This window comes from Falco peregrinus, chromosome 2 (genome assembly GCF_023634155.1).
Source record: "Falco peregrinus isolate bFalPer1 chromosome 2, bFalPer1.pri, whole genome shotgun sequence".
NCBI classification, from domain to species: Eukaryota; Metazoa; Chordata; class Aves; order Falconiformes; family Falconidae; genus Falco; species Falco peregrinus.
The window spans coordinates 6,632,708-6,656,816 of NC_073722.1; the positions used below are offsets into that span (position 1 = coordinate 6,632,708).

General features: G+C 38.9%; 1 protein-coding gene across 1 annotated transcript in view; it reads left to right on the plus strand.

Moving 5' to 3' along the window:
- The window catches only part of FAT4 (FAT atypical cadherin 4), a 151,275-nt gene that overhangs the window by 122,574 nt on the left and 4,592 nt on the right, over nt 1–24,109 (plus strand). The window contains 7 exon segments of the mRNA XM_005238547.3: nt 6,294–6,398; nt 8,106–8,413; nt 12,237–12,322; nt 13,455–13,634; nt 14,522–14,646; nt 15,783–16,000; nt 20,704–20,965. Coding sequence (XP_005238604.2) covers nt 6,294–6,398; nt 8,106–8,413; nt 12,237–12,322; nt 13,455–13,634; nt 14,522–14,646; nt 15,783–16,000; nt 20,704–20,965 — 1,284 coding nt within the window.

A 24,109-nucleotide genomic window follows, 5' to 3' on the forward strand; every position in this document is an offset into this window, starting at 1 on the left:
CATTTAAAGCACAGCTACACCAGTGGGTACATATTCAGCACAAAAGGTCTGTTGGTATAAAGGACACTGATGGGATCTTTTGTGTGATGCTCACAAACGTACTACTGAGCCTCAGGTCAGGAGCAATTATTGTTAACTGACAAGCGGTTCTAATTAAGTTACCAATCCAGGATTTTATTTCATGTGGAATTAGTACATCAAATTATTTTGCCATGAGCATGGCACAGTAATTCTAGGGCGCCTATGCCCTGTAACTCTTTAGGTTGTTAGCACCAGAGATTACATGGGCATATGTTTGCTGTTACAATGAAGTAAAACACTTCATTAACTCTAGCAGCATACTATAGTATAAGCCTCTAGCCTGTAATTTGAAACATTAAAGAAATGTCCAGCTAATTTTTTTCTGGTATTAAAGCTCATATCTTAATGTTCAACCTTTATGTCAGCTAAAAATCAAGCTCTACATGTGACAAGCTCAAAAAAAAGAATATTTTAACTAAGAAAATGTGATGAAAGACTCTTACGGTTTGAAGTGTTGGATTTCTTTCACGCCATGAATTAAATGTGGCATCTGATACGAGCTTTCTTAAACTCCTTGTCAACACAAATAACTTCAAAATAGACTGCCACTGAGGCAGACGTTTCTATTTGGGAGTCAGATCTTTTTGGATTAGTTGCAGAATCAAGAATTATTTAAATGGCTGGAGATTAATTGATAGAGACAGAAAAAATATGGCACTAAAATATGTAATTAAAACCCATAAACTCTTCAGAGTTTAATATCAGCAGAGCTGGTTAGATAAGATCACAGTTAATATTCAGTATATTTAGACATTTTATGTCTGCAAAAGCATATTTGAAATTCTGCAAATTTAATCTTCAATAGGTTCTGCAAACAAATGTCAGAATACAGACTGAGAATGCTTGACATAGAGACTATTATGGCATTATTATACTGTCAACAGAAGGAGAACACAGCTGCTTGGGCATTTAATCCTGATTCGTATATGATAAAAGATAGCCATGATGAATGTAAAAACAAATCTTGAAACTGTTTCTTTACAAATAGAAACCTTAAGTGCCTCAGCAAAAAAGAAAAAAATAATCTGAAATAGTGGCTTTCTAATTCAGTTTACCATATACATAGCTTTACTGCTTCTCTTGGAATGAAAGTATAGTCTTATAATTGAGTTTGCATGCTTGGTAAAAAAATATTTACATGGTACTGCATAAAAGTAAAAAATAGTATTTTCTGAGACAGACTCTCTGTTCACTGTAAATTAGGGTACCTGAGCTGTAGACCTTTATAATGGCCTACCTGAAAACTGAGAGTCTTTTTTTTTTTTTCCTTGATTTATTATGTTTTGTCAGCTGCGTTTCACTTCATCATGCTGCAAAGGTAATACAGTTCTTTTCACTGAATAGGATTATAAAGACTGATTACCTCAGAGCAACATCATTAGGGTTTAAACAATCTGTTATAATTACATCTCTTAATGATGATCAGGTTTGTTTTTAAAATAATCACTTTCTGGAGGGAATACACTTTGTGATTTACAGTAGTTGTCTGCCCTTCCTTTGAACCCTTCATTTCCTGTTTTCCAGGACTCATTAAGATGAAGGAATGTCGGTTTGTGAAATTGTTTCAATTGCAAGATTAAAATATTAGAATGACCACTTTAAAAGATGGACACAGAGAACCACAAAAACTGAAACTCTCAAATCAGTTGAAATCTAACCTGAGAGCATTCAGCTGGTATCTGTTCCTGTTACATTTTTCAATTAAAAAAAAAATAACTGCAGGAAGTTAGATTTTTGCAGAAGCCCCTGCATGTGATATCATCAGCTTGAGGTGTTGAATGATAAATGCTGAATGTTGTCTGTTATCAATTATTGAGTGTTACCCTAATTTTCAAGGTCTTCAGAAAAAGATCTTTCTGACACAAAAATTAATACCCCGGATCTTTCAGTATTTCAGCTCAGAAGACATCTATAAACTCAACAGAACATTACTCTTAAATTTGTGTTGTAAAGCTTAAATCAGCAGGCTGTAGTAGAAAGTGACCTTGGGAAACCACAACTGCTCTCGTTTTGTAAGGTTAAGATAATTGGCATTATCTTTCTGGAAAGCATAAAACTGAGGACTTGGGTTCAGATGAGGATGCTTTTATGCATAGTGGCAGTTTCTCACCCTCTTCAATCTAGTAAGGTTCCTTGAACGATTTGTTTTATCTGTGCAAGAGAGAATTTCAAAATACCTAGTACTTGTGTAAATTCTCTGCTCAAGAAAAACAGCCCTCTCAAAAACTCCTTTTTTGGGGGGTTGTGGTTGTGGTTTTGGTTTGTTTCTTTTTAATCTCTCAACAAAAACTAGTATCTAAATACAAGCATTGTATCTTAGGCAGAACAGCAAAAACAATGGGCTTGCAAGCTATGTTTTGTTATTCCAAATCTAAATCTTTAGTAACACACCTTACTGTGTCTGTAACCCATGAAATTGGTAGGACATCAGGCTGGACGTCACTCTTTTACATTTTTATTTACAATACACACTTTTATTTACAATAAAAGAGTGAACACGCTCTCTTATTAAGGTACTGGAAAGCTAGCATGAGCATGCTGCAAGGGAGATAACGGAAAGTGGCAGGACAACCTGCTGCCACCTTGGATGGCTCTACTTGCTAGAAGATTAAGGTGTTAAAAGAAAAAAGTCAAAGTTTAGTATAAATTGCAGGCCCAAGTACAATGTAACTGGTATCACAGCAACTTACCTGGAGGAATCCCCACGGTCAAGAAAAGAGAGAGCAGAGAAAAGCCCTGCTGGGTAAAGCCCTGAGCAACCTGATCCAACTTTGAAGGTTGCCTTGTTTGAATGGGAGGTGGACATCATGACTTCCAGGGTCCCTCCAGCCTAACTTTTTCCATTATTTCTGGAGTATATATCCTTGTTAAGAGGTCTAGGAAGATCCACTTCTGGAGATCAAGTCTGGGCAATGCTGACAGAGGGGGAAGTAGCAGCACAGGAGGAACGTGGTTTGGATGAAAATGGAAGAGTAAGAAATGTGCAGTTTGAACACCCCACCAGTGTGGAGTTGTCTGTCAACTCTGAAAACCGGGTGCTGATAGAAACTCACCGGATCTCAGCAGAGTAACCAATGCAGGCTGCCAATAGCTGGAAACATGGAGACCTTTCCTTAGAGGATGGACGAGGAGTGCATGAGTTTCCATCTCGGAGGAGTCTAAGGAGGGACTGACCAAAGATCTGAAGGTAGCAGGAAATTTGGATTAATTGATGAAGTTCAGGATTCTGCAGAAAAGAGGGAATGAGGCTTTGTAGGAGCAACTCTCTTCAGAAGAAGATGATGTAAGATAATTGGTAGGTAAGATTGCCTGGAGGGATACACATAGGAGAAGTAGTTCAGGAAGGCTGGAATCTTTTAGAAGAAAGAAGTGGTATAAATAAAAATTATCTTAAAGCAGGAACGAAAGATGGATTTCTTTAAGAGTTTTAGGTGGTCCATACCAGAATTATTTCTTTTTTAATTAAAAGTGAGTTATATACTAAATAAAAATAAGTTTCTGTTCTTTTGGTAGTTACATGACATTACATTATACTGTTTATCTACTTATTTATTTATCAGTTTCTAGTTTATAACTTTCATCGTATGTTTACCAGGTTTTTTAAATTATCTTGCTTTATCAAAGTGATTTATTTTAAATTTGTATACAGAACAACTAGAACGGTATTCCCAAGTTATGCTTTTGTCCTGCCGCTATCTGGCTGAAGGACTCTTGCTTTCTAGGATATGCATGCTTAAGATGCATTTGAAGAGGAAAAATAAGCTGCAATCTTTTGTTGTATTGTTACTCCAAATGTAGATAAATATATTTTTTCCCAGGTCTTTAGCACTCCAGTGAACGGCAAAGAACAGCCAACATTTCTTCATTTGACATAAACAGAAGTTTTAATAGCTCTGATGAATTTTTAAATCAGAGTATTCAACTTCTGTTGCATCAAAACAGTCAGAATAATTGCAAACAGGGCCTGTTGCCATAGGCCAAGGATGAATGGTTTTAAACCAGAAGAGGGTACGTTTAGACTAGATATAAGGAACGTGTTTTTCATGATGAAGGCAGTGAAGCACTGACAGAGGTTGCCCAGAGAGGTGGCAGATGCCCCATCCCTGGGAACATTCAAGGTCAGGTTGGACGGGGCTCTGAGCAACCTGATGTAGGTGAAGATGTCCCTGCTCGCTGCAGGGGGGCTGGACTAGACGGCCTTTAAAGGTCCCTTCCAACCCAACCCATTCTGTGATTCTAAACACACCTTGTAATCAGTTTCATCAATTGTTTGAATAATCGTTAAATACAGAGATGTTTGTATTACTGGGTAAAATATGTGCAGCTAAAATAAATATCCATATTCTGTTGCTGACTTGGCAAATAAGCCAGATTTAATGTTAGCTGAGAAAAATAATTTAGACTGAATTGCAAAAAACTAAGTCTTATTAGCTACGCTTGATTTTTGTGAAAACTAAGAAACATCACTGAGCTATTTTAAGCATCTCTGCCTCATTCCTGCTACATGTTCTGCTCAGTAAGTCAAAGATCTGTACTATGTACCACAATTTTAAAAGAAAACAACAAAATCTAACATAAAAAATTAGCTCATCCTCCAGTCATGCCCATTAGAGAATAAAATACAAATACATACCCCCAAAGCATAATTAGATTCAGACACTGGAAATGTTTCCTGGATTTATGGTGAATCTACAAGTTACATACTAACCACAGGAATCCTCCAGCGCTTGGTTTCCATCCTACTTGTAGTCACACATGGAGGGCTGCTGCTCACGCGGAAGAACGGCCCCCAGACTTCTTTAGGATAAACAGAAAAGTTGGGGGGAGGGTGTGTGTGTGTATGTGTGTGTGTGTGAAGAGGTTTTCTTAGTTAGGTGACTGAAGTTGTGAAATTCTGAAAAAGCAAGCAGTTAATATAGCACAGTCCTAATTTTCTGCAGTTTTAGGGACCAGCAGTCCCTAAGGACTGCATATTGTGCAGTGCTGTCATGTGAGGTATATGAATTGTAAGATGCATGTGACATATAAGAATGGACACACTCTATGCAAGCTCATGTTGTACTTTTAGCTTATAACGTATATTGTATTTATTAACGTATTAAGATATATTTATATGATGTGAGGAATAAAATAATTAATTATCACTGCGATAAGAAGCATTAAGGCAGTCTTAGGCTTTTCTGTGTGTATATATCCTGGCCTACGCGAAGTTCGAGGAGGAGTCTGGAAGAGCGTGGCTGATTTGACCAGTTTTTGCAGAGAAACATGAGGGACACACATGATGACACTTTCAAGTTTTTGCTGAGCAGGCAGCGAAGGCCGGCACTGCTGGCAGGAGAAAGGCAGGTACCAGGAGTGGAAGTGTTGCTAACTGGATAAAAGCTAAGCAACGAAGAACTTCGAAGTGAAGACCAATACTTTTGTAGTTAATCTTTCCATACAGAGAAAATTTTAGTTTTGAACAAAGAATCCCCTTGTCAGTATTCAGCATCTGTTAAAATCTTCACTTTTTTCTTTTGGTTCCCTTCCTTGTTGAAATGAATTAGGTGTTTTCAATTTATTCTCCAGTGAATAATATTTACCACACGTGACAGTGTCTGCTTAGGAAAGGACTGTACCCAGGATAACTTGTTTTAGCTCCAGAGGACTGTGGTCCTTCTGAGTCAGGAAGGACTGTAATTGTAATTGATGAAGAAAAATAAGAAAAATAATATATAATGTACAATAGCAGCCTGTGTTCAGCATGCCATGTTCATACAGGGTCCAGCAAGGGCTGCCTGTATCTCCTTCACACTAATGAGTACGTTGCGTTCAACAGGGAGAAAAAAATTCATTTTTTTTTTTCCTTTTAGTTCAGCATCTCCTTTCATGTCATGATCTCTCTTTTATGGATAACAGTTAATAAAAAAACCCAAACAAACAAAAAAGTATCAACCAAACCACCAGTGTCTATATGAGGTAATTACAATCAGACACTTGAAAAGTGAAGTTAATTCCTCTGGGCTGTGTGTTGTGCCTGTGTCAGGGCTGGGAGCCCAGCATCGTGTCTGTGTTTGCTCCCTCCATCCAATGGCCACAGCTGGTCCCTGGCACCCTCCCTCCTAGCTATGCATTGAGCATTGATTCATAAGCTTGTTACCTACGTACCAGCCTGACCTTCCTATTGACCTGAATACTCTGACCTGGAAATTGCTTTTATTCCCTAATGCCAGGGAAAACATGCGACTCCACTGTGAATTACTGTGAGTGCAACCCCTGTTTCAATGGTGGATCCTGCCAGAGCGGGGTGGAGGGGTATTACTGCCACTGCCCCTTCGGTGAGTACGCTTCTCCTCTCTGCTGATCTTCCCTTTCCTTATTAATATTTCTCAAATCGCTCTTTATTTTTACCCGCATAAAAGTGATGGGTTTATAGATATATGAGTTTATAGATATGTGGGTTTATAGGTATATGGGTTTATGGTACATGGATCCTGGTCCATGGGCAGGTGTGAGTCATCTCCTGGCCCTGTCCTCTCCATTTTTCCCCAGCTGTAAGAGGGAGAAGCTGATATTCCCACCACCATGGTGGTAGATGGAAGCAGGTGGCAGCAGTGGGGGGTCACTGTGGCTGCTGGGGAGGGCACGCTGAGGGCTTTGAGCAGTGCTGGCTCTCCTGCCTAATAAAAGACACTTGTTATTAGTCTGTTATTATATAAATATTATATATATATATAAGAGTAAGGCTATTGTAAATGACATCAGTATTCTTGCATCCTACACACTCACAAACTGCAAGGATGTCGTAATATTAAATTGGGAAAAGGGACTTGGGGGTGATACTGAGTGAAGAGGGTTGGTTTCCTTTTGAGAAATTTGCATAATTTGTCAAAATATCTGTAAAACATGAATGAGAGAGCACCCACATTTTTCTGCCTGTGAGGAGCACAACATTAGAAATTGGCTTTTTTATATTTGGTAGATTTGATTAGGAGAGCCAGACCAAATCAAAGCAGCTTTGTTATCCCACACCAGTACTTGCCCAGTCAATTTATTGTACGTTAACAAAGTTCTGAGTTCCAAAGCCAGAGTGCTATTCTGAGAATTAGAGAAGCATGTAGCACTGCCTAGATAGTTTAATAACAATTATAATTTAATTATCCCAAACCTGGTTTGTGGAATTAACCCAATAAAGACATAAAACAACACAGACATTTTAAAGTACCATGTTATAATTGCAGCAAGATTGGTTCTGAATGCATATTAATCCAGAATTGTCACTGTTCATGCAGAAAAGCATGAACATAAATGCAACAGATTAATCAAAACCCAAATAAACCTGGGAAAGCATATTTATTCTTATTTCCTTTGTTTTACATTTCCTCAGAGTTTATTCATTTCCTATACAGTCAAGGTCCATTGTAAATGTAACTGACATTCATAAATCATGTAAATTTTTTCTCATTGTCACTGTAGTAAAGATATCAAGGGAAACTGTATGACAGATCTCAAAAGAAATATGTAGAATGCACCAAAATATTCAGATCAATAAAAACATGAGAAGGCATAATGTTTTAATCACACATATGCTTGTATCACAAGTATAAAAAAAAATGAACCACCGACTGAGAAATTGTTCAGATAACAGTTATAAATAGAAAAATAAGCTCAGGTTCCAAATTTATTTCCATAACTGGATTAACAAATGCCTGATGATAACTAACAACCATATCTGACATAGCTGTCAAACTCACTTTTTTTTTTTTCTAAAGAAACCATAGAGCTTAATGAAATGTACTTTGTTTTTCAATAGATGTAACTGTAGTTTTTAACTCAGTTTTTAAGATTAGATATAGATACTGCAACACCCACCTGTGGGTAATAGGATTCTTCTGTTCAAGTTGCATATTTTTAGTCACACGTTCGAGGTTTCTTGAAGAGCCTGTGTGTCATGGCCCTATCTAGAGCAAGCACATCAGTCCTTCGTGTCTGGGGGAATGCAGAGTGAGGAAAAAACCTGTCTGATACCGGATTTTATTTTCCAGGTGTTTTTGGGAATCATTGTGAATTGAACAGTTACGGATTTGAAGAGTTGTCGTATATGGAGTTTCCCAGTATGGATCCAAACAATAATTACATCTATATAAAGTTTGCCACTATAAAAAGTAATGCCTTAATGTTGTATAACTATGATAACCAAACCGGAGAGCGGGCGGAATTTCTGGCCCTGGAAATAGTAGACGAGAGGCTGAGATTCTCCTACAATCTTGGCAGTGGCACGTACAAGCTTACCACAACTAAGAAGGTGTCTGATGGACAATTTCACACAGTTATTGCCCGGAGGGCTGGAATGGTAAGAAATGCTAAAATGAGAATTTAAGACAAGTTCAGCCAAGTCACTTTGGCTTCCACATGAACTCAGAGGAACATAAAATTAGTAACGTTGCGTTTGCTAGCAGAAACTCCAACTTTGGAAAAAACTTCCCACATTTCTGTCTTACTCCAGCTGACTCGAAGACCTATAATGGTTTGTTTAGTATGATGGTGATAAATAATAATTAAAAAAACACGTGTAATGCCCTGTACTGTAAAAATGAAATAAATTGCTACACGTGAGGCTAATTACCTGATGCAGATTACAGGGATGAATATCAGAGAAGGCTAATTAACCATGGTAGCTACAAAAAGCCTCAAAATAATTTTTCTAAACATTTGGAAAATAGAAGTGGACAAACTTGAAATTCCAAACATCCCTGACCTTGTTGAGCTAGTTCAGAGATTTTACCAACCTTGTCAGACTGGTAACCTGTTTTTCCTCTGTAGCGTACATGTAAAAAGTTCAAAGGTGCTACAATGAGAAGGCTTTTTTGGGGCAGAAGGGAGTGAGCTACTTTTCTCTTTGTCCCCCAGAAAGAATCTGAGGGGAGGAATTCTGCCAAAAACTGGACTGGGACAACTGATTGCCATATGCCTGCTACTCTGACCCCTCTCCTGCCTTTGTGGTTTTGGATTTTTTTTCCAGTAGATGTTTTCTATTCCTCTTCTCTCCTTTTTTAATAATATTTCCAGAGCAGAACATAAACCAAATGCTCTTTGAGTTCAAGCCAAGCTTTTTGACTCCACAGTGTTTGCGTTAGAAGTGAAATCAAATCTATTTGCCATCCATAATCAGTAACTATTGCCCAACAGCTCCTTTCTCAGACAGAAATGGCTAGCACACGTGGAATCCCATATTCTTCCCATGTTTGAAATTACAGTCATATAAGAATTATATATGGTTGGGGCTCCACATTTTGTTTTCTCTATTTCAAGCCAGAAGTGAGGTAGGGAATAAAGGAATAAACTGTTCTACCCAGTGTGGCTCCCCCTGAGTCCTTGTAGAGGTTTCCCATCACAAACTGCTGCGGAAGGCAGTGCTGCTGACATACAGCCCTTTTTAAGCTGCTCTGCTCAGAGCACGCTGCTGAAGAGCTTCAGGTATGGGGTGAGATGTCCATAGGCACAGCTGTCCCAAGAGCAGCAGAGGGATTTACGACTTTACTGTTTGAAGTTCTTTATAGGACCAGGGTTAATTCCTGACCTTCCTAATGGTGGGTTTTTTTCTCTCTCTTAGAGAGCCTTGAGCCTGGACTGCATTTCAGTTGCATGGGGCAACACCCGATTTCTCCCTTTATTGAAGGCGGGGGGGAATGCTTTAGACTTCAGCTGGATTTGCAAAGCCAATTTGTGTGTGTTAGCAGGAGTTACATATACAAATAAGATGAAGGATAATTGTGATGTTGAGTAATGACTTTGTTTTATTGTGTCTTAATATCAGATAGTTAATAATTTGCATCACAGCTTCCAAATGTTAAAGCCTGAAGGGCACCTAAATCTTGAAAGGCACCAGGTTCCCATTTTAGTAACTAAATTAGTGTGGTATTTCCATCAGTAAGACGTAAATGGCTCACTATAGGAGCACACATTAAAAATTGCAACAAATAAATGAAATACACGTAAGAAAAAATAGAGCAGGAAAATGTTTTACTTGCAGATATTGCAGAGGGCTGGACTATAGAAGTGATAACAGAAAAAAAGACTCTTTACAGAAGTTTTCAGTTATGAATACTTCAGCAATTGAATGCAATGAAGGACAGCAAACATCTAAGACAACCTATACCGGTGTGATTATTACTTTTTAAAAATGTTTAAACCTTCTCAGTAATGTCAGCTGTTTACAAACACAGTATGTGAAAAGAATCGCCTGTGTCTTAGATATTTCTGCTGCAGGAAAAATGTCTCCCAGGTGCCCAGAACTGTATAAAATAGCCCCCCTTCAGGATTCCAAATCTGTCATTTCCTACAGCACAGTGGGATTTTATCGGAAACTGGTAAAATCATTAAGTTGTCAGTCCTGAGCTATTGCAGAGTGACAGGATAGAAAGTCTCATAATGCGGCAAGGTAACCGTAGAGTAATGCTTAAGTAACAAGCAGGAACATTTGACTAACATTAGAAAATAAATTGTGTGAACTCTGGTCCAAGTAAAATACATTCTCAAATATCTAGCCCTTCAGCTGGGGCTGTAGCTTGGCTTTCACAGCACATAGCGATGTAAGTTAGGGAGATTATGCTGATTGAGCTAAGAACAAAAAACTCATTTCATTTTTTTGTTGTTGATATTCTGAAGGAAAATATGTTTGCATGTGATGGCATACAGACCAACCAGCTTATTATTCTTTCTATGAATTGTTTCATTTATACAGGGCTATAATCTGCTTTGGAACTGCAGACTGGTGTTTCTCGGGAGAAGCAGTTTGCTCATTATGTATGGAAAGAAAGTCAAGATAAGCTTTCATTAAAAACAGCAAATTGAACAATTTAGGCGTACTGTTAGGGCATGATTTAGGGCTAAGAGCTATGGATTTATTTTGTCAATACAACGTGTCAGCTCACAGTATATATTTGGAAATAGCATGGACAATCTACAGGGATTTCAACAGGACGTTGTTAGTGAACTTAGTTGCAGGCAGGAAAAAAAGCCATTGCAGAGTAATGACGTACTGATAGCTATTGCTGTTTGCTCAGCTCCTGTAGAGTAATCTAAATCAAAATATAAACCAAGGCATTTTTAAAAGTGGCGTTTGATTTAAATTTGCTGTAAAACTGTACCACACATCCAGTTGAAACATGAGAAGCTGATACATACAATTTGGAGATTAGGTTCATTTTCCTGAAAATTTGTGTTAAGGAATAGCTAACCTTCAGGGCTGGTGTTTTGTTGTTTTTGTCCCAGCGCATCTGTTATTAATCAATTGCTGTGGGTAGAATTCTTTGCTAAATAAGGAATAAAATAAAAAAAAATCCCTTTATAATCATCAGGAATTATTTCATGATTTTAGTGAAAGCTTTGGTTAGACTTTTAGAGAGTTTATAAATAAAAGTGCCATGATTTCCTTTAGTGTAAATGGCTGATGGGTAATGAGGCAACCCCATTGTCTAGGGTTTGATGGCTTGGAGATAATAGAGAGGAAGACTGCTCTGAGTGCTGGTGATGCCTGGTACTTCTCTCAATGTCAGCTTGGTCCCACTGTAGGTATCCACGTTTCACCCATATCAGCTGACATCCCTCATGACATATATCAGCCTAAGGGTTACCCTAATCAAATCCACTTGGTTACTCTTTGAGTGTTAGTGAGCAGTTGGTTATTATTTTTACCTAGTAATTTCAGCGTTTGCATTCCCAGCTTTTGTAACGCGCTCTTTGTGAAGTTCAAGCAATATGTTTAAAGTCACGGTCAAGCCCCTGAAGGAGTGCCCTTTGTGCTCAGAGGGAGCAGCTCTCTATTCAGATCAAGAGTAAGATACGGTATGAGCCAAAATAACTGCAGTTTCAAGGAGTAAAGCAAACAAACACAAAAGAAGCCCTACTCAAATCTAAAAACTCTGTTAACTGATTCTCTGTATGAAGCAGTCAATTAGCTCAGTCTCTGGTAATATCCGCATCTTGGTCTTTGCTGTCTTGATGCAGAATGCAGTTGATCAGTGGCTGTGAAGGACCCTGCGATCCCAAGTGACATAGTAATATACAAGTGCTCCGTTCTAGCCAAGTCCTTGGTATAATATGTTTAATATTTAACGTGGTTGGAGACTACAGCCTTGTAAGATTCAACATATCTGTGCATGTGGCTTTTGCAGGCAGCATCACTGACGGTGGATTCCTGCTCTGAGGACCAGGAGCCAGGCTACTGCACTGTTAGCAATGTTGCTGTTTCTACCGACTGGTAAATAATTCTTCATGTTGGGAGGGGTTATTTGGAGTGAAACAAAAAGTAAAATGAAAAAGTAATCACCCTCTAAAGCCAGAGAAAGTTGCAGTATTGATGAGATGCCCTTAGCCAGCCTCGAGCAAGGGACAGATAGCCTGGCTGCACTCCTTCAGAGGCATATAAAGGCGAGGCCCCAGGCGATGTTTTCTCTCATCTTTGCAGAAGCAAGTTAAATTTTCTGCGTGTACTGCTACTTGCTAACTCAAGCTACTTTTCTGCATGGAGTTTGTTCATGACAAGGTGTTTGTTCAGAAATTCCTGTTCTCAATTCCATCTCTGTCCCTAGGCTCTGGTGGCACACGAGGAATATATGGCCATGGGTAGTCTGCACTGTGGTGTAAACAGGAATGAGCCTTATTGCCTAATGATTTGAGATCTTGTATTTATGTATTTTTTAAAACTGTACCTCTCATTTCCTGTAAAGGTGTAAGAAATAACATCACCCGATTGCTGCTTTCTTAAAAAAAAAAAAAAAAAAAAAAAAAAGAGTACTTACTTTGACATTGTTTTGAGTAATTTCCAGATGGCATCTTTTATCGTTTTCATTTCTTAAACATTGGCCAGTACAGACAAAAAAACCTCATTTTTTGTGTTTACCATAACTGACTCAGAAGCCTTTTTGTTGCATTTTTAGATACTCTTTGGAAATAACAGTAACTTTAATCCCAGTCACTTTGGCGAATATCTCTACAATAATCACATATTTCCTGTCACACGTGGTTTACCCGCTAGCAAAGATGTTCTATCTTTGTAACGTAATGAATCCATCTTCCAGCTATTTAAATATCATCTACAATTTAAACGATAATTGAGTAGAAGACCTTATTTGTTATGATTTCAAGCACGCTGCTCAGTCAAGTGAATAAAAATTTTGACATGCAATAACTGAGTGTGAGTTTAGAGTCATGCCCATTATAACTGTGAGTTCAAGCGCTACTGATCTCTCTGTCTCCCCTTCTAAATATAAAATAAAAATCTTGGAATAGACATTTTAGCTGCAGACTGTAGCACATGGTTACAGTTCCAGTGTTGACATCGCTGTCTTAATGTCTGATACTGATAAATTCTTTTTCTGACTCTTTCATAGGACTCTTGATGTACAACCAAATCGAGTTACTGTTGGTGGCATCAGATCTGTAGAGCCCATCCTTCAAAGGAGAGGACAGGTGGAAAGCCATGATTTTGTGGGCTGTATAATGGAGTTTGCAGTCAATGGACGTCCCCTGGAGCCCAGCCAGGCTTTGGCAGCTCAAGGAATCTTAGATCAGTACGTCTGCTATATATGGTATCGAATGGACTGCGTTTACAGTAAAGGAAACCATCATGAAAAATCAGATGCTATTCTGTTCAGACACTGTCAGATATTTCTTGTTAAAAAATTACCGCAGAGTTTATTGTAAGGTGTGAAAAATGTAGGAAGAAAGTGAATTTGGATGAAAGGTTCACAAAAGATTACAGAGGCTTCGAAAAAGCAACATCATTATATTTCTATTGCCAATTATTATTAATGTTGCTTTGCAAGCTGAAATAGCATAGCCCTGATATTGGGTTTCTTTACAAATTCCACCTGGGTCTGACTGTACTTGTGCTGTCTGCTAACCCTCTACTTCTCCCTCTTGTTTTTTTTTTTTAATCCACAATGCCTGTTCTATCACTTTGCCTTTCAAGTATCACTGAATTTCCCTCATATTCTCCGAGTGGTCTTTCAGAAATGATGAACTTTCTGATTCTATTGTTTTTTCCATCTCGGTATTTGAAGTTACAGTTGTAGCAATAATGTCAGTCACTCATCCAAACTTGCTAGCTCACCCTTCCCCTCTCAGCCCTCAAGTTTGCCCTGTTCGTTGTGATATGAAGTCTCTGGAGGTCTGCAGTGTAAAAAGCGCCTAAAAGAGTTTTGTCTTCTCTTGTGTAACAGATAATGGGAGTTTCATTGGCTCTGAATTCCTTTCTCTTTTGTAAGGCTATTATAACTTGATGCTGAAAATTGGGATCTGTTCAGAAACACGAGCTGTCTATGGAGAAGACCCTCTCCATTTTTGCATCTCTTGAGGGAAGAAAGGGACTATTGTTCAACACAGGACACTTCACAGCACATTTGCTCCGCTTATTCGTGTGCATATAATTCAGCATCTATTTGCTGATTTGTTTCAGGTGTCCCAGACTGGAAGGCGCTTGCACAACCAGCCCCTGCCAACATGGTGGCACCTGCGTTGATCACTGGTCATGGCAGCAGTGTTACTGTAAAGATGGACTGACGGGAAAGCACTGTGAAAAATGTATGGAGAGGGTTTTACTGTCTTCCTTTTTAATGTACACCTAACTATGGTTTATAAAAATGCCATTAAGAGTTCCTTTTCAGGAGCATGGAGGAATGAATTTTATAAAATAATGAAAACAGGTGGCATGCTTGCCTCTTAAATAATTTTGAAGGAAAAGTCCACAATGGACTGTTGTCCTTTCGTGAGCTAAAAATAGTAACAAGTTACATGTATTATGTCTTCTGGTCTGTATATCACATTTCAGGTAACTTGCACTCATTTAAAACTACTGCTTCCCAATAATGTATGATCAGCTATCCCGTAGGAGGGATTTGTCTGGGAGGTAAGAGGGTACAGGAAAACCCTTCCCTTCACATAAACATTGTATGCATGTGCTTATGGCTTCTCGAAACTGTAGGCCTTTTTACTAAATGACCGACAGATTATACACAAGAAAATATGGTAAATGTAAATGAAAACAAGCCATTTACACTCTGGGGTTATTAACTCACATATGGATAGCTCTGTAAATCAATATGAGATTGTCAGGGAGAGCAAAGTGATTTATTTCCATGTAGTTGTACTATAATGATGGGGCTTTGTTTTCTTACATGTCCCATTATTGTTTAGCTGATTTATATGTTTTTATTGCACCAGTTTACAAAAGAATTTAGCCATAATTTTAACAGCATTTGGTAGTCAATGCTCTGCCATTTTTTATTCTTTTTTTTTTTAATGCTGTAACAAGTAGAAAGTCATTATCTCTGCCCTGAAGAGCTTACAGTTCAATATATCATGAAACTGTGCTTGCAGTAATGGAAACAGTAACATCCCTGGGAAGGAATTACAGTTCTGAGAGCCAAATTTTTTTCTCTACTCCCTCACTTGTTCCCTGGCGAGTTTTAATTTACTATTGACTGATAGCAGTAGTAAATTACTAGCACACTCCCACTCTCAAACACACATTCTGGTTGAAGCCAAAGGACAGAGGGGCTAAGATCGCCATTCATTCCTGCTTCCCCCCCCCCCCCCCCCCCCCCCCGACCTGCTCTGAACTTGATCTCTGCTCTGGAAGAAAACGGTTGGTTTTAGGCAGGTGATCGCCATAGCTGTGAACGAGCTGTGCACTCAGTACTTCCCCATCCTTGTCCCAGATATTACTGCCGACACTGCCTTATCGTTAGAAGGCAAAGGACGACTTGACTATCACATGAACCCAAACAAGAAGCGAGAATACATGATGAGACACAGCAGGCGAGGTGCTGGCCCCGGCCCCCCGAATGCAGACCGCTTGGAAGTGAAGTTCAGGACAAGAAGCGAGAACGGTATTTTAGTTCACGTCCAGGAAAGCAGCAACTTCACTACTGTGAAGGTAAGGTTACAGCTAACGCTCGCTTTGATTTGATTGGACTGCCTTATGCAGAGTGATCAAAATCACATTTTTCCATTACTCTTGCTGTTTCCTTTATAAAATATTAGGTCTTTAACCAGGGCTAGGCACTGCTCCAGTATCATTCATCTTCTCAACAATTCCCTTGCTATTTGCCAAGGTATCAGAAGATCTTGATGGTTTTGTATCTAATCAGTTTTGTCTAGACTCCAAATAGTGACTGTTTTAAGGCAAGAGCGGTATTCAATGCCATATTTGTTATCAACATAAAGTTACACTCTACAGACCAAATCGTTCCATTATTGGCCTTTTATCTTCTGATTTTTTGGGCCTTGAACTCAGGCCGTCCTTAAGCTAACAAACAATTGCCAAAAAGTTTCATTAATTCCTACCAGCATGGCTCATGCTTATCAAACTAGGAAGTGAGGGATAACTTGAATTCACAAGGTTACCCGTAGACCAATGTCAATATCAAATTATTTTGAGATACATAGCTGAATTAATGCTTCAAATGCCACACAGTTTTGTTTTTTTCCCAAAGAGTTTATTGCTGCAGAAGTTACCTTTCTCAAGAGAAAGCGAAGGTTCAGTTCCTGGCTATGACTCAGTCCATTTACTCATAACTCTAAATGAGTACAGCAGTGATGTTGGCAAGCCCCTTTATTGGGTTGGTGGAAGCTCCAAGTTTCCTTGACTGCTGTAAGGCTTTCCAAGTTTTTTGTCCCTGACTTTTAAAGAAACTCATACAGAAATTCACACTTTCTAAGCTTCAGCCCCATGGATATTCTCCACCTGCCTGATCAGAGGTACAAAGCTTCCCTGACACACCGGCTGCATTTGAGAAGTGAGGCTGCATTACTTCCCCAGCGTATGCTTTTACCGCATCATCTGATAGGAAGTTTCTGCCTCAGTTGTATTAGCAGATAAGATCTCATTATTTTGAGTTGTGGATAGAAAAAAACAAATGCTACCTTTTTCTCCCTACTAGAATTTGCTAGGTCAGCTCTACAAGCATTATTAAAAAAAAAAAAAAGAAAAAAAGAAAAAAGAAAAGAGAGAGTTGCCTTTCCTGGCTGAAAGCACCAGTGGTGTGTTTATGCAAACACTCTTGTTATTGTTAATATCGGTGAAGTTATACAAGCACGCAGAGGGTGTCAGGTCCCAGATCCAGCTGTGCAAGGGCAAAGAGCAGAGGTTTGCCTAGTAACAGATGCAGAAGTTTGAGGGAGAAGGAGTAACATCACTGTGCCGACTGTTGCCAAGAAGTTCCCAGATGATGCTAGTTAATAAAACTGTAATAATTTAACTGTAGTTAGTATGATGTGGCTTCTGCATTGCCACTTATACCTGGAGTAGGTATCACAAGCAGCACTTCCCTCAGCGGTGGCCCAAGATGTCAGTGAAGCCACCCCATGTGTAGGTCTCCATAGCATCTCAGTCTTCCCCCAGTGCAGATGAGCATTAGGGACTTTGGTTTACAACTGTTGTCAGTCTTCAAAACAGACAATTTTATAACTTGATTTTGGGGTCTCTTAATATGTTCGTTATCCAAAGAGTAAGCATTCAGAGAAACCCTGCCATGTGTTTTCAATATTAAACTGTGCTCGGGAAAAGTTCCGAGTCCTGTGCCTACTTCCATGGCTCCGCATTTTTCCTCTTGTAGTTAACTGGTTTTGATGTAGCTGGGATTGGGGCAAAATTAGAGAAATGGTAATAAAGCAGACCCATTGACACTGTGAGCAGCTGATTCACTGAATGATGGGTGTAAACTTCCCCCAAAGAACCCGCGAGAGGTCTTTATGATATAAAGGGATCCTTAATCCAGGAGAAATACAAAACCTAACAGATTAAATTCAGATGGAAAATGCACACCCCACGCCCGACCCACCAAAAAGAAGAGGGTAGGGGATTCCTTATTAGTAAAGCTCTTTGTCAACGGCTTATTTTCCTACAACTACACATTGCAGCTAGTTCAGTTAGAAGTAATGGGATAAATACAGCAGGGTAAAGGTGAAATTACCTGCCTTGGTTGAGTTGAAAATCTCACCTAAAGTCAGATTAAATTAGCATGACAGTAGCTCTAAGATCTATGAATTGTACGGGTAGAGAATGTGCATTACATGTTACCTATACGAACGAACATATGCGTATGTTAGGGTGGTGGGGCACAGCTGTGGGTGCCCCATCCCTGTAGATGTTCCAGACCAGGTTGGATGGAGCTTGGGGCAACCTGGTCTGGTGGAATGTGTCCCTGCCCACGGCAGGGGGGCAGCATGGACTTAGGTATGTTTAAAGGTCCCTTCCAACCCAAACCATTCTGTTATTCAATGCACATACGGAGTTCCAGGAATAAATCAGAATGTAACTCTTTTAAGTGATGTCTCATCCTACGGGCTATAAATCTGTTAAGATAAAGGCTAGGGCTTAGATTTAAGACAAATATGAAGCAATTTGCTCAGTAAAGGAGACTCAGAATATTAGTAATGTTGAATCATCCTTGTAGTTAGGAATATGTTTGCTTTAGTGGTTCGTTCTTTTCATTACATTCTACTTGTCAGTTGCTTTGCCATTTAAATAAAACCCAGGAATGGGTGTTACTCAATACTGTCAGCATCAGCATTTGTTTCAAATTTAGAAATATATTGTGCTTCAAGAAACCGAGAAGATCACTCCTTATTTTTTCCTGGTGGAAGAAGTCATGGACTGGTCTTGTCTCTGGAAATTTCATTTTCCAAATGCCACTAGCATATTATTTATGAGTCTGTTAGCATTAGTCATATGCAATTTTAAAGAAACAGAAATAGAGCTAGAGTCGTAAATCAGTATGGAAAATAGAAGCTGCTGACAGGTAAATAATTCTATAATTCTTCTCTAATATGGAATTAAAAATTATGAATCTGTGCTTATCCTTTCCGTAAGCTTAGAGGATATTGTTTGATACAGTATATTTCTTTTTGTTTACATAAAGACCAAAACAGAAGGCAGTATTTTCATGGAGCATAAAAGACAAAATTAGACTAACAAACCAATTACAGCTTACAGACATAAATATATGTATTTATTCAGTCCAGTTAATCTTTTTATAAATATTTTTGATTGTAACAAATGGGTTTTAATATGTTACAATAGTCTTTGTGACTGCATTTCCAAATGTGGGATTTTCTTTGGACTGTGTGATAGTTTAGCTGTATGCCACTTGTGTTTGCCAGTAAAAAAAACATCCTATCTCTCAGGGGCAGCTTTATCAGAGTCCCTCAAACAACACATTTTCAACTAGTCCAAATTATTGCACTTCATGTCTGAAGTGTGTGCATGTATTAACCGTTGTATTTCCCAATCCAAATGGAATACATGTTAGACACATGCAGTTCAGGCTGCTGCCAAGACGTGAGCGTGGTCTTACAGCCATATTAAAGCTGATGTGTATGAACAAAGTGCTCGGCTTGCATCACTGAAGAAGTAAATCCAGAGGATTTAACAGTTTCTGGAAACGAGAGCAGCATTCTTGTAGCCGGTGTGTCACCTCACAGTTCTTCCCAGGTGAACATTATTTTTCCTGGAACAAACATGCAAGGCTTAGTGAGTTTTCAGCAAACCTGGGGCTCCAACCTTTCCTGGACTATGCGTGTGCACGTTCTGCATGCTCGCGTTACGGAGCATGGACCGGCTGAGCTGCAGCAAGGAACACAGGAGGGAAAACAGGCATCTGTCTGAACATGTATGACCAAATTGTGTAGAGTGTGGAAGGAAACTTGGAGAACTACCCTGTATGAGCTGCACACAAGTCTGTATGCCCTTAGGAGGTCAGCTGACATACCTGACTTTTATGCAATATCTGAGAAGCTGGCAGGCTTGGATGTTGGTTTTTTTAAAAAAAATCCTGTATCTTAAATGCAAAATTTGTGCTGATCTCATGTTGGGATCATTTAATAGTGACCTAGTAAGAGATTTGAAATCCTGCATCTCATGATTCAGTAGAATCCTGAGGCATCATTCCTAGAGGAAAAGCCAAAAATTTTTTCTTGGAATTTAGTAGTACCTTTTTTTTCTGAGCATCTCACAAATGTAAAAGCAGTTTGCTCAAGTAAGCGGAGTTAGAAAATTCACACGAAATAATAAATTTTGCAGCTCTTCTAAAAGGTTTCTAAAATACGACTATATTTCTGCAAAATGCAAATTATCAGAAAAATCAGATAAATGGGAACCTTGCTTAAGCCCTGCTAGGCCTATGTATGCCTAGTGTGTCATAATGGAAACTGGATGCCATTTGGGGGGGGCAAGGACAACATCTATTTACTCTACAAAGTATTTTCCACACTTGCATTGAAGAAGCAGAAAGAATTATTCTTTTATTGGTTAAATGTTTTGTCATGTGCATGCCCTATTGCTGGCCTCTCAGTAGGTTTTCCTCTTATGAGATTAGTCAGGGAATGAGTGGGCGGCAGCTCTAAAGATTGCTAAAGATGCAATGTTTTATTTAATGGCAGCCAAAGTTTTAGTACTAAATAATTAATGCATTTTTAGCACAAAACAATTGTTTGGGGAAAAATGCACCCAGGCTTATTACAACCAAAGCTGCGTGTTACTGTAGCTGTACTGAACAGGCATTACATTGGTTATCTGCGTATAGGAGTGGTTCTGTGTATATCGTTTTAAAATGATGCATTTTGTATTCTTCTGATCAGATAAAAGGTGGGAAAGTGCATTACATATCTGATGCTGGAATTGCTGGGAAAGTGGAAAGAAATATCCCAGAAGTGTACACGGCAGATGGTCAGTGGCATTCGGTACTCATTGAGAAGAACGGGTCTGCTACTATCCTGTCTGTTGACAAGACTCATAGTCGAGACATTCTCCATGCCACACAAGACTTCGGTGGACTAAATGTTCTTACAATTTCTTTGGGAGGAATCCCATCAAGCCAGCCTTTCAAGAGCACAGTTCCAGGTAATTTTTATATATATATATATATTTAATATAGTGCACATAAGAACATTTGAACAGACGAAGGGTCTCTGTTTGTTCAAAGGTTGCAGAAAGTGCTGTAATTCTTTATCAGTACCATTCTTTGCCAGAAAACCGGCAATTTGAATGACTTAAGGATTGCAGACTTTGTTCCTTCAGTACGCTTTGCAGCCTTGTTTCCAAAAGCAGGCACTCCATCTGCAGGGCTTTTTGGAGGCCGGGGGTGGGTTTGCTTGCTTATCTGTAAATCAGTTATAATTTTTTTATGCTAATGGAGAAGAAAGGGTCTATTCTTTACCTGGATCAGAATCTGGAAAATGGAGGCAAATCTTTCACTTGGGCAAAAACGCTAAATGAGAACTTTGTCTCTGTAGGGGTTTGGTAAGTACTGCAGGATTTAGCCTGTTATTAATATGATTAAAATATTTCCCGAAACTCCAACTTCCTTCTGCTTTATCCTGCTGTCAAATGAAGAATAGGATTTATTTCTGAGCAACAGAAACCAAGGACAATAAGGAACCACCCTCTGACCGATGTCTAGCTGTTAAGAAGTAAAACAATCTCCCTTAAGAGTTGAAGCAACTGTCTTAAACCCTGGCAAAAGAAGTAGATAACATATATTTGATATCATTCCCCTAGCAATAAGTAAAGATGGAAGTGATTTTTAGCTACAAACTGTGAGATACTCCAGACAATGCAGGCGTAGGTTTCACAGAGTTTTTATACTGAAAAATCTTCCTCACATCAAGAATTGTGACCAGATAAAGTATCTTTGAGTGGAGCAAATTCACATTTCATGTTTGTGTATTGTGAATTCATATGAAATGTGGTATGAAATAATATGGGTTTACCCTTTTTACATGTATGTTTTACGAGCAGCATATGCATGGAAAAATTGGAGGCTTTTAGGAAATCTGGAACAAAGAAAATTGAGGACACTTAACTTCTCACCACTGCCCGATGCTGTGGCAGACAAATTAGGAATGTCTGGCTTCCATTAGGAATACACAATCCAAAATCTCTTATTCATATGATTTTATTTTATTTTAATATTGGACTACATTGTGTACAACATACCAAGGATTTACAAGGGGGTGGTATAAAACTCTGCATGAACCCAGACTCAAAAATTATCTGCAGTCCTGTTAAAGGCAGACAAAAACATTCGCGGGTAAGAGTCCCAGGGCTGTGAAGCTGGTATATCCAATATCGTTTTCAAACCCAGGTAGACCTGACAAAATCCCGATTGCTGTTTATCACATCACTGTTGCAAGGGACCACCAAGCACGCTGCAAGGTAATTGTCCATTTTGCTTGGGCTCCCACCTGAACCCAAATCCTCAATTTCCTCTTTATTTAGGAATGTAAAAACAGGAGAAAATGACAATACAAGTAATGCTGAAAGAAAACACATCTCTTTTGGAATGGAAGTAATAAAGAAATAGCATGCTTGCAAAACTAGAGAAGGCTCGTTTGTGTGCCTTTAGACCCCATGACTTGCATCTCTCAGTGGAACGTGTTTGATGGTGATACCCAGTCGTATTCAATTTCTGACATCAGAGGGTGTTCAAATTTTAAAGCAATGTGCTTTGAAGATTATAAATCTGTAATATCATAATATTTGAGTATATTTACTATTTCATGACTGAGTGAATATTCACAACAGTTGTCTCTATGCTACCCATTTTTACAGAGATGTCCACAATTATTCACAAAGTTACCATTTCCTAGTAGTGGCTGTTCTTCCTTTCCAGCAATACATTTGCAGAAATGAACCTTACTCTGACACTACTAATGCATGGAAAAATTGCTCCTGTTTGTTTCACCCATGTGCAATGCTTCCGAACTGAGTAGTGGCACTTTCCTTCTCCTTGTTGGTTATTTTTAGTGATAAGAGCTGATAGAATTGGTCCTGAATAATATCCTCCTGTAAACCTGGCACCATGCAGGACATCCTAAGGAGAGCCCATCAGAAGTAAAGGAGAAATAAACACGTTTCCTACAGCCAACCGCACATGTGGACGCTGAGAGCATAACTTGCAAACACATCTCCGCGTACCATTTTGACAGCTCCTAGCAGAGGTCAGCATAAGGTTGCATTACCCTAAAACCCTTGCAGAAAGACAAAGTCTGGGGAACTCAGAGAATTATTAGTCTAGCAAAAGGCTGGATTTTCCTGCAACCTCACATGCAACCACCGCACAAAGGCCAGGGATAATCCCATCTCCCTGGGCTCTCACAGCACGGAACCTCGGCGTTACCACTGGCGGGGCAGCACTACAACCAAGCTATGGGAAGTTTGGCAAAAGGCCACTCAAGGTTCAGAGACACGGAAGTATTGCCATGATTTTAGGAGACAGTAGGACAGGAGGCTTAGCTGAAGCACGCTAGGCAACTTCAGGTCAGAACAGGGGAATCTGGAAGGCACACAAGCAAAGGGGAATGCAAGCTAATGTTTTCTGCTAGCACAGCCGAGCCAGCTGCGCACAGGTTTCTCTGCGTGGAAGAGAAGTTTTAGAAATATGGGAAAATTTAGAAACAAAAGCAATTAAGTATATTGAATGAAGTCGTTAGAAGGAATATTTGCTCAAATTCATTTTAAAGACATTAAATACTATTAGAATAGATGTTTCCCTGTGGCAACCATTTGAATTATTGGCTTATTTACTGAAGAATGGAGCCTTTCATTTAGCTTCAGCGAAATGGGTCTATAAATTGAAAATGAGTCAGTTTAACAATATATTTTTAGAAAACATGATGTTTCTGCAAAATCTAATCATTTGTTCATTGCTTAGTATTTAGGCAAAAAAAAATTGCTTCAAGGGGGAACTACATTACAATAAAGATCTGAGAATATAACCTTCAGACTTCCTTCGACGAGTCTATCTGTAAGACAAGCACGCTACAATCACAGAAGTATCTGTTTGCATTGCAAACCTCAAGTCTAATCTGCTCAGTGAGTTAAGTCTTCGTGTGAGCAAACTTTTTTTTAACCAAAATGCATCTTTTAATTTCGTTATGTGTTATGTTTTTTCCACAATTCGAACTTTATTCCCAGTCTCCAAGCTTGAGGTAGATACTGCCTAATCGAGCAGTAGTTCATTCTCCTGCATGGCCTTGAATATAA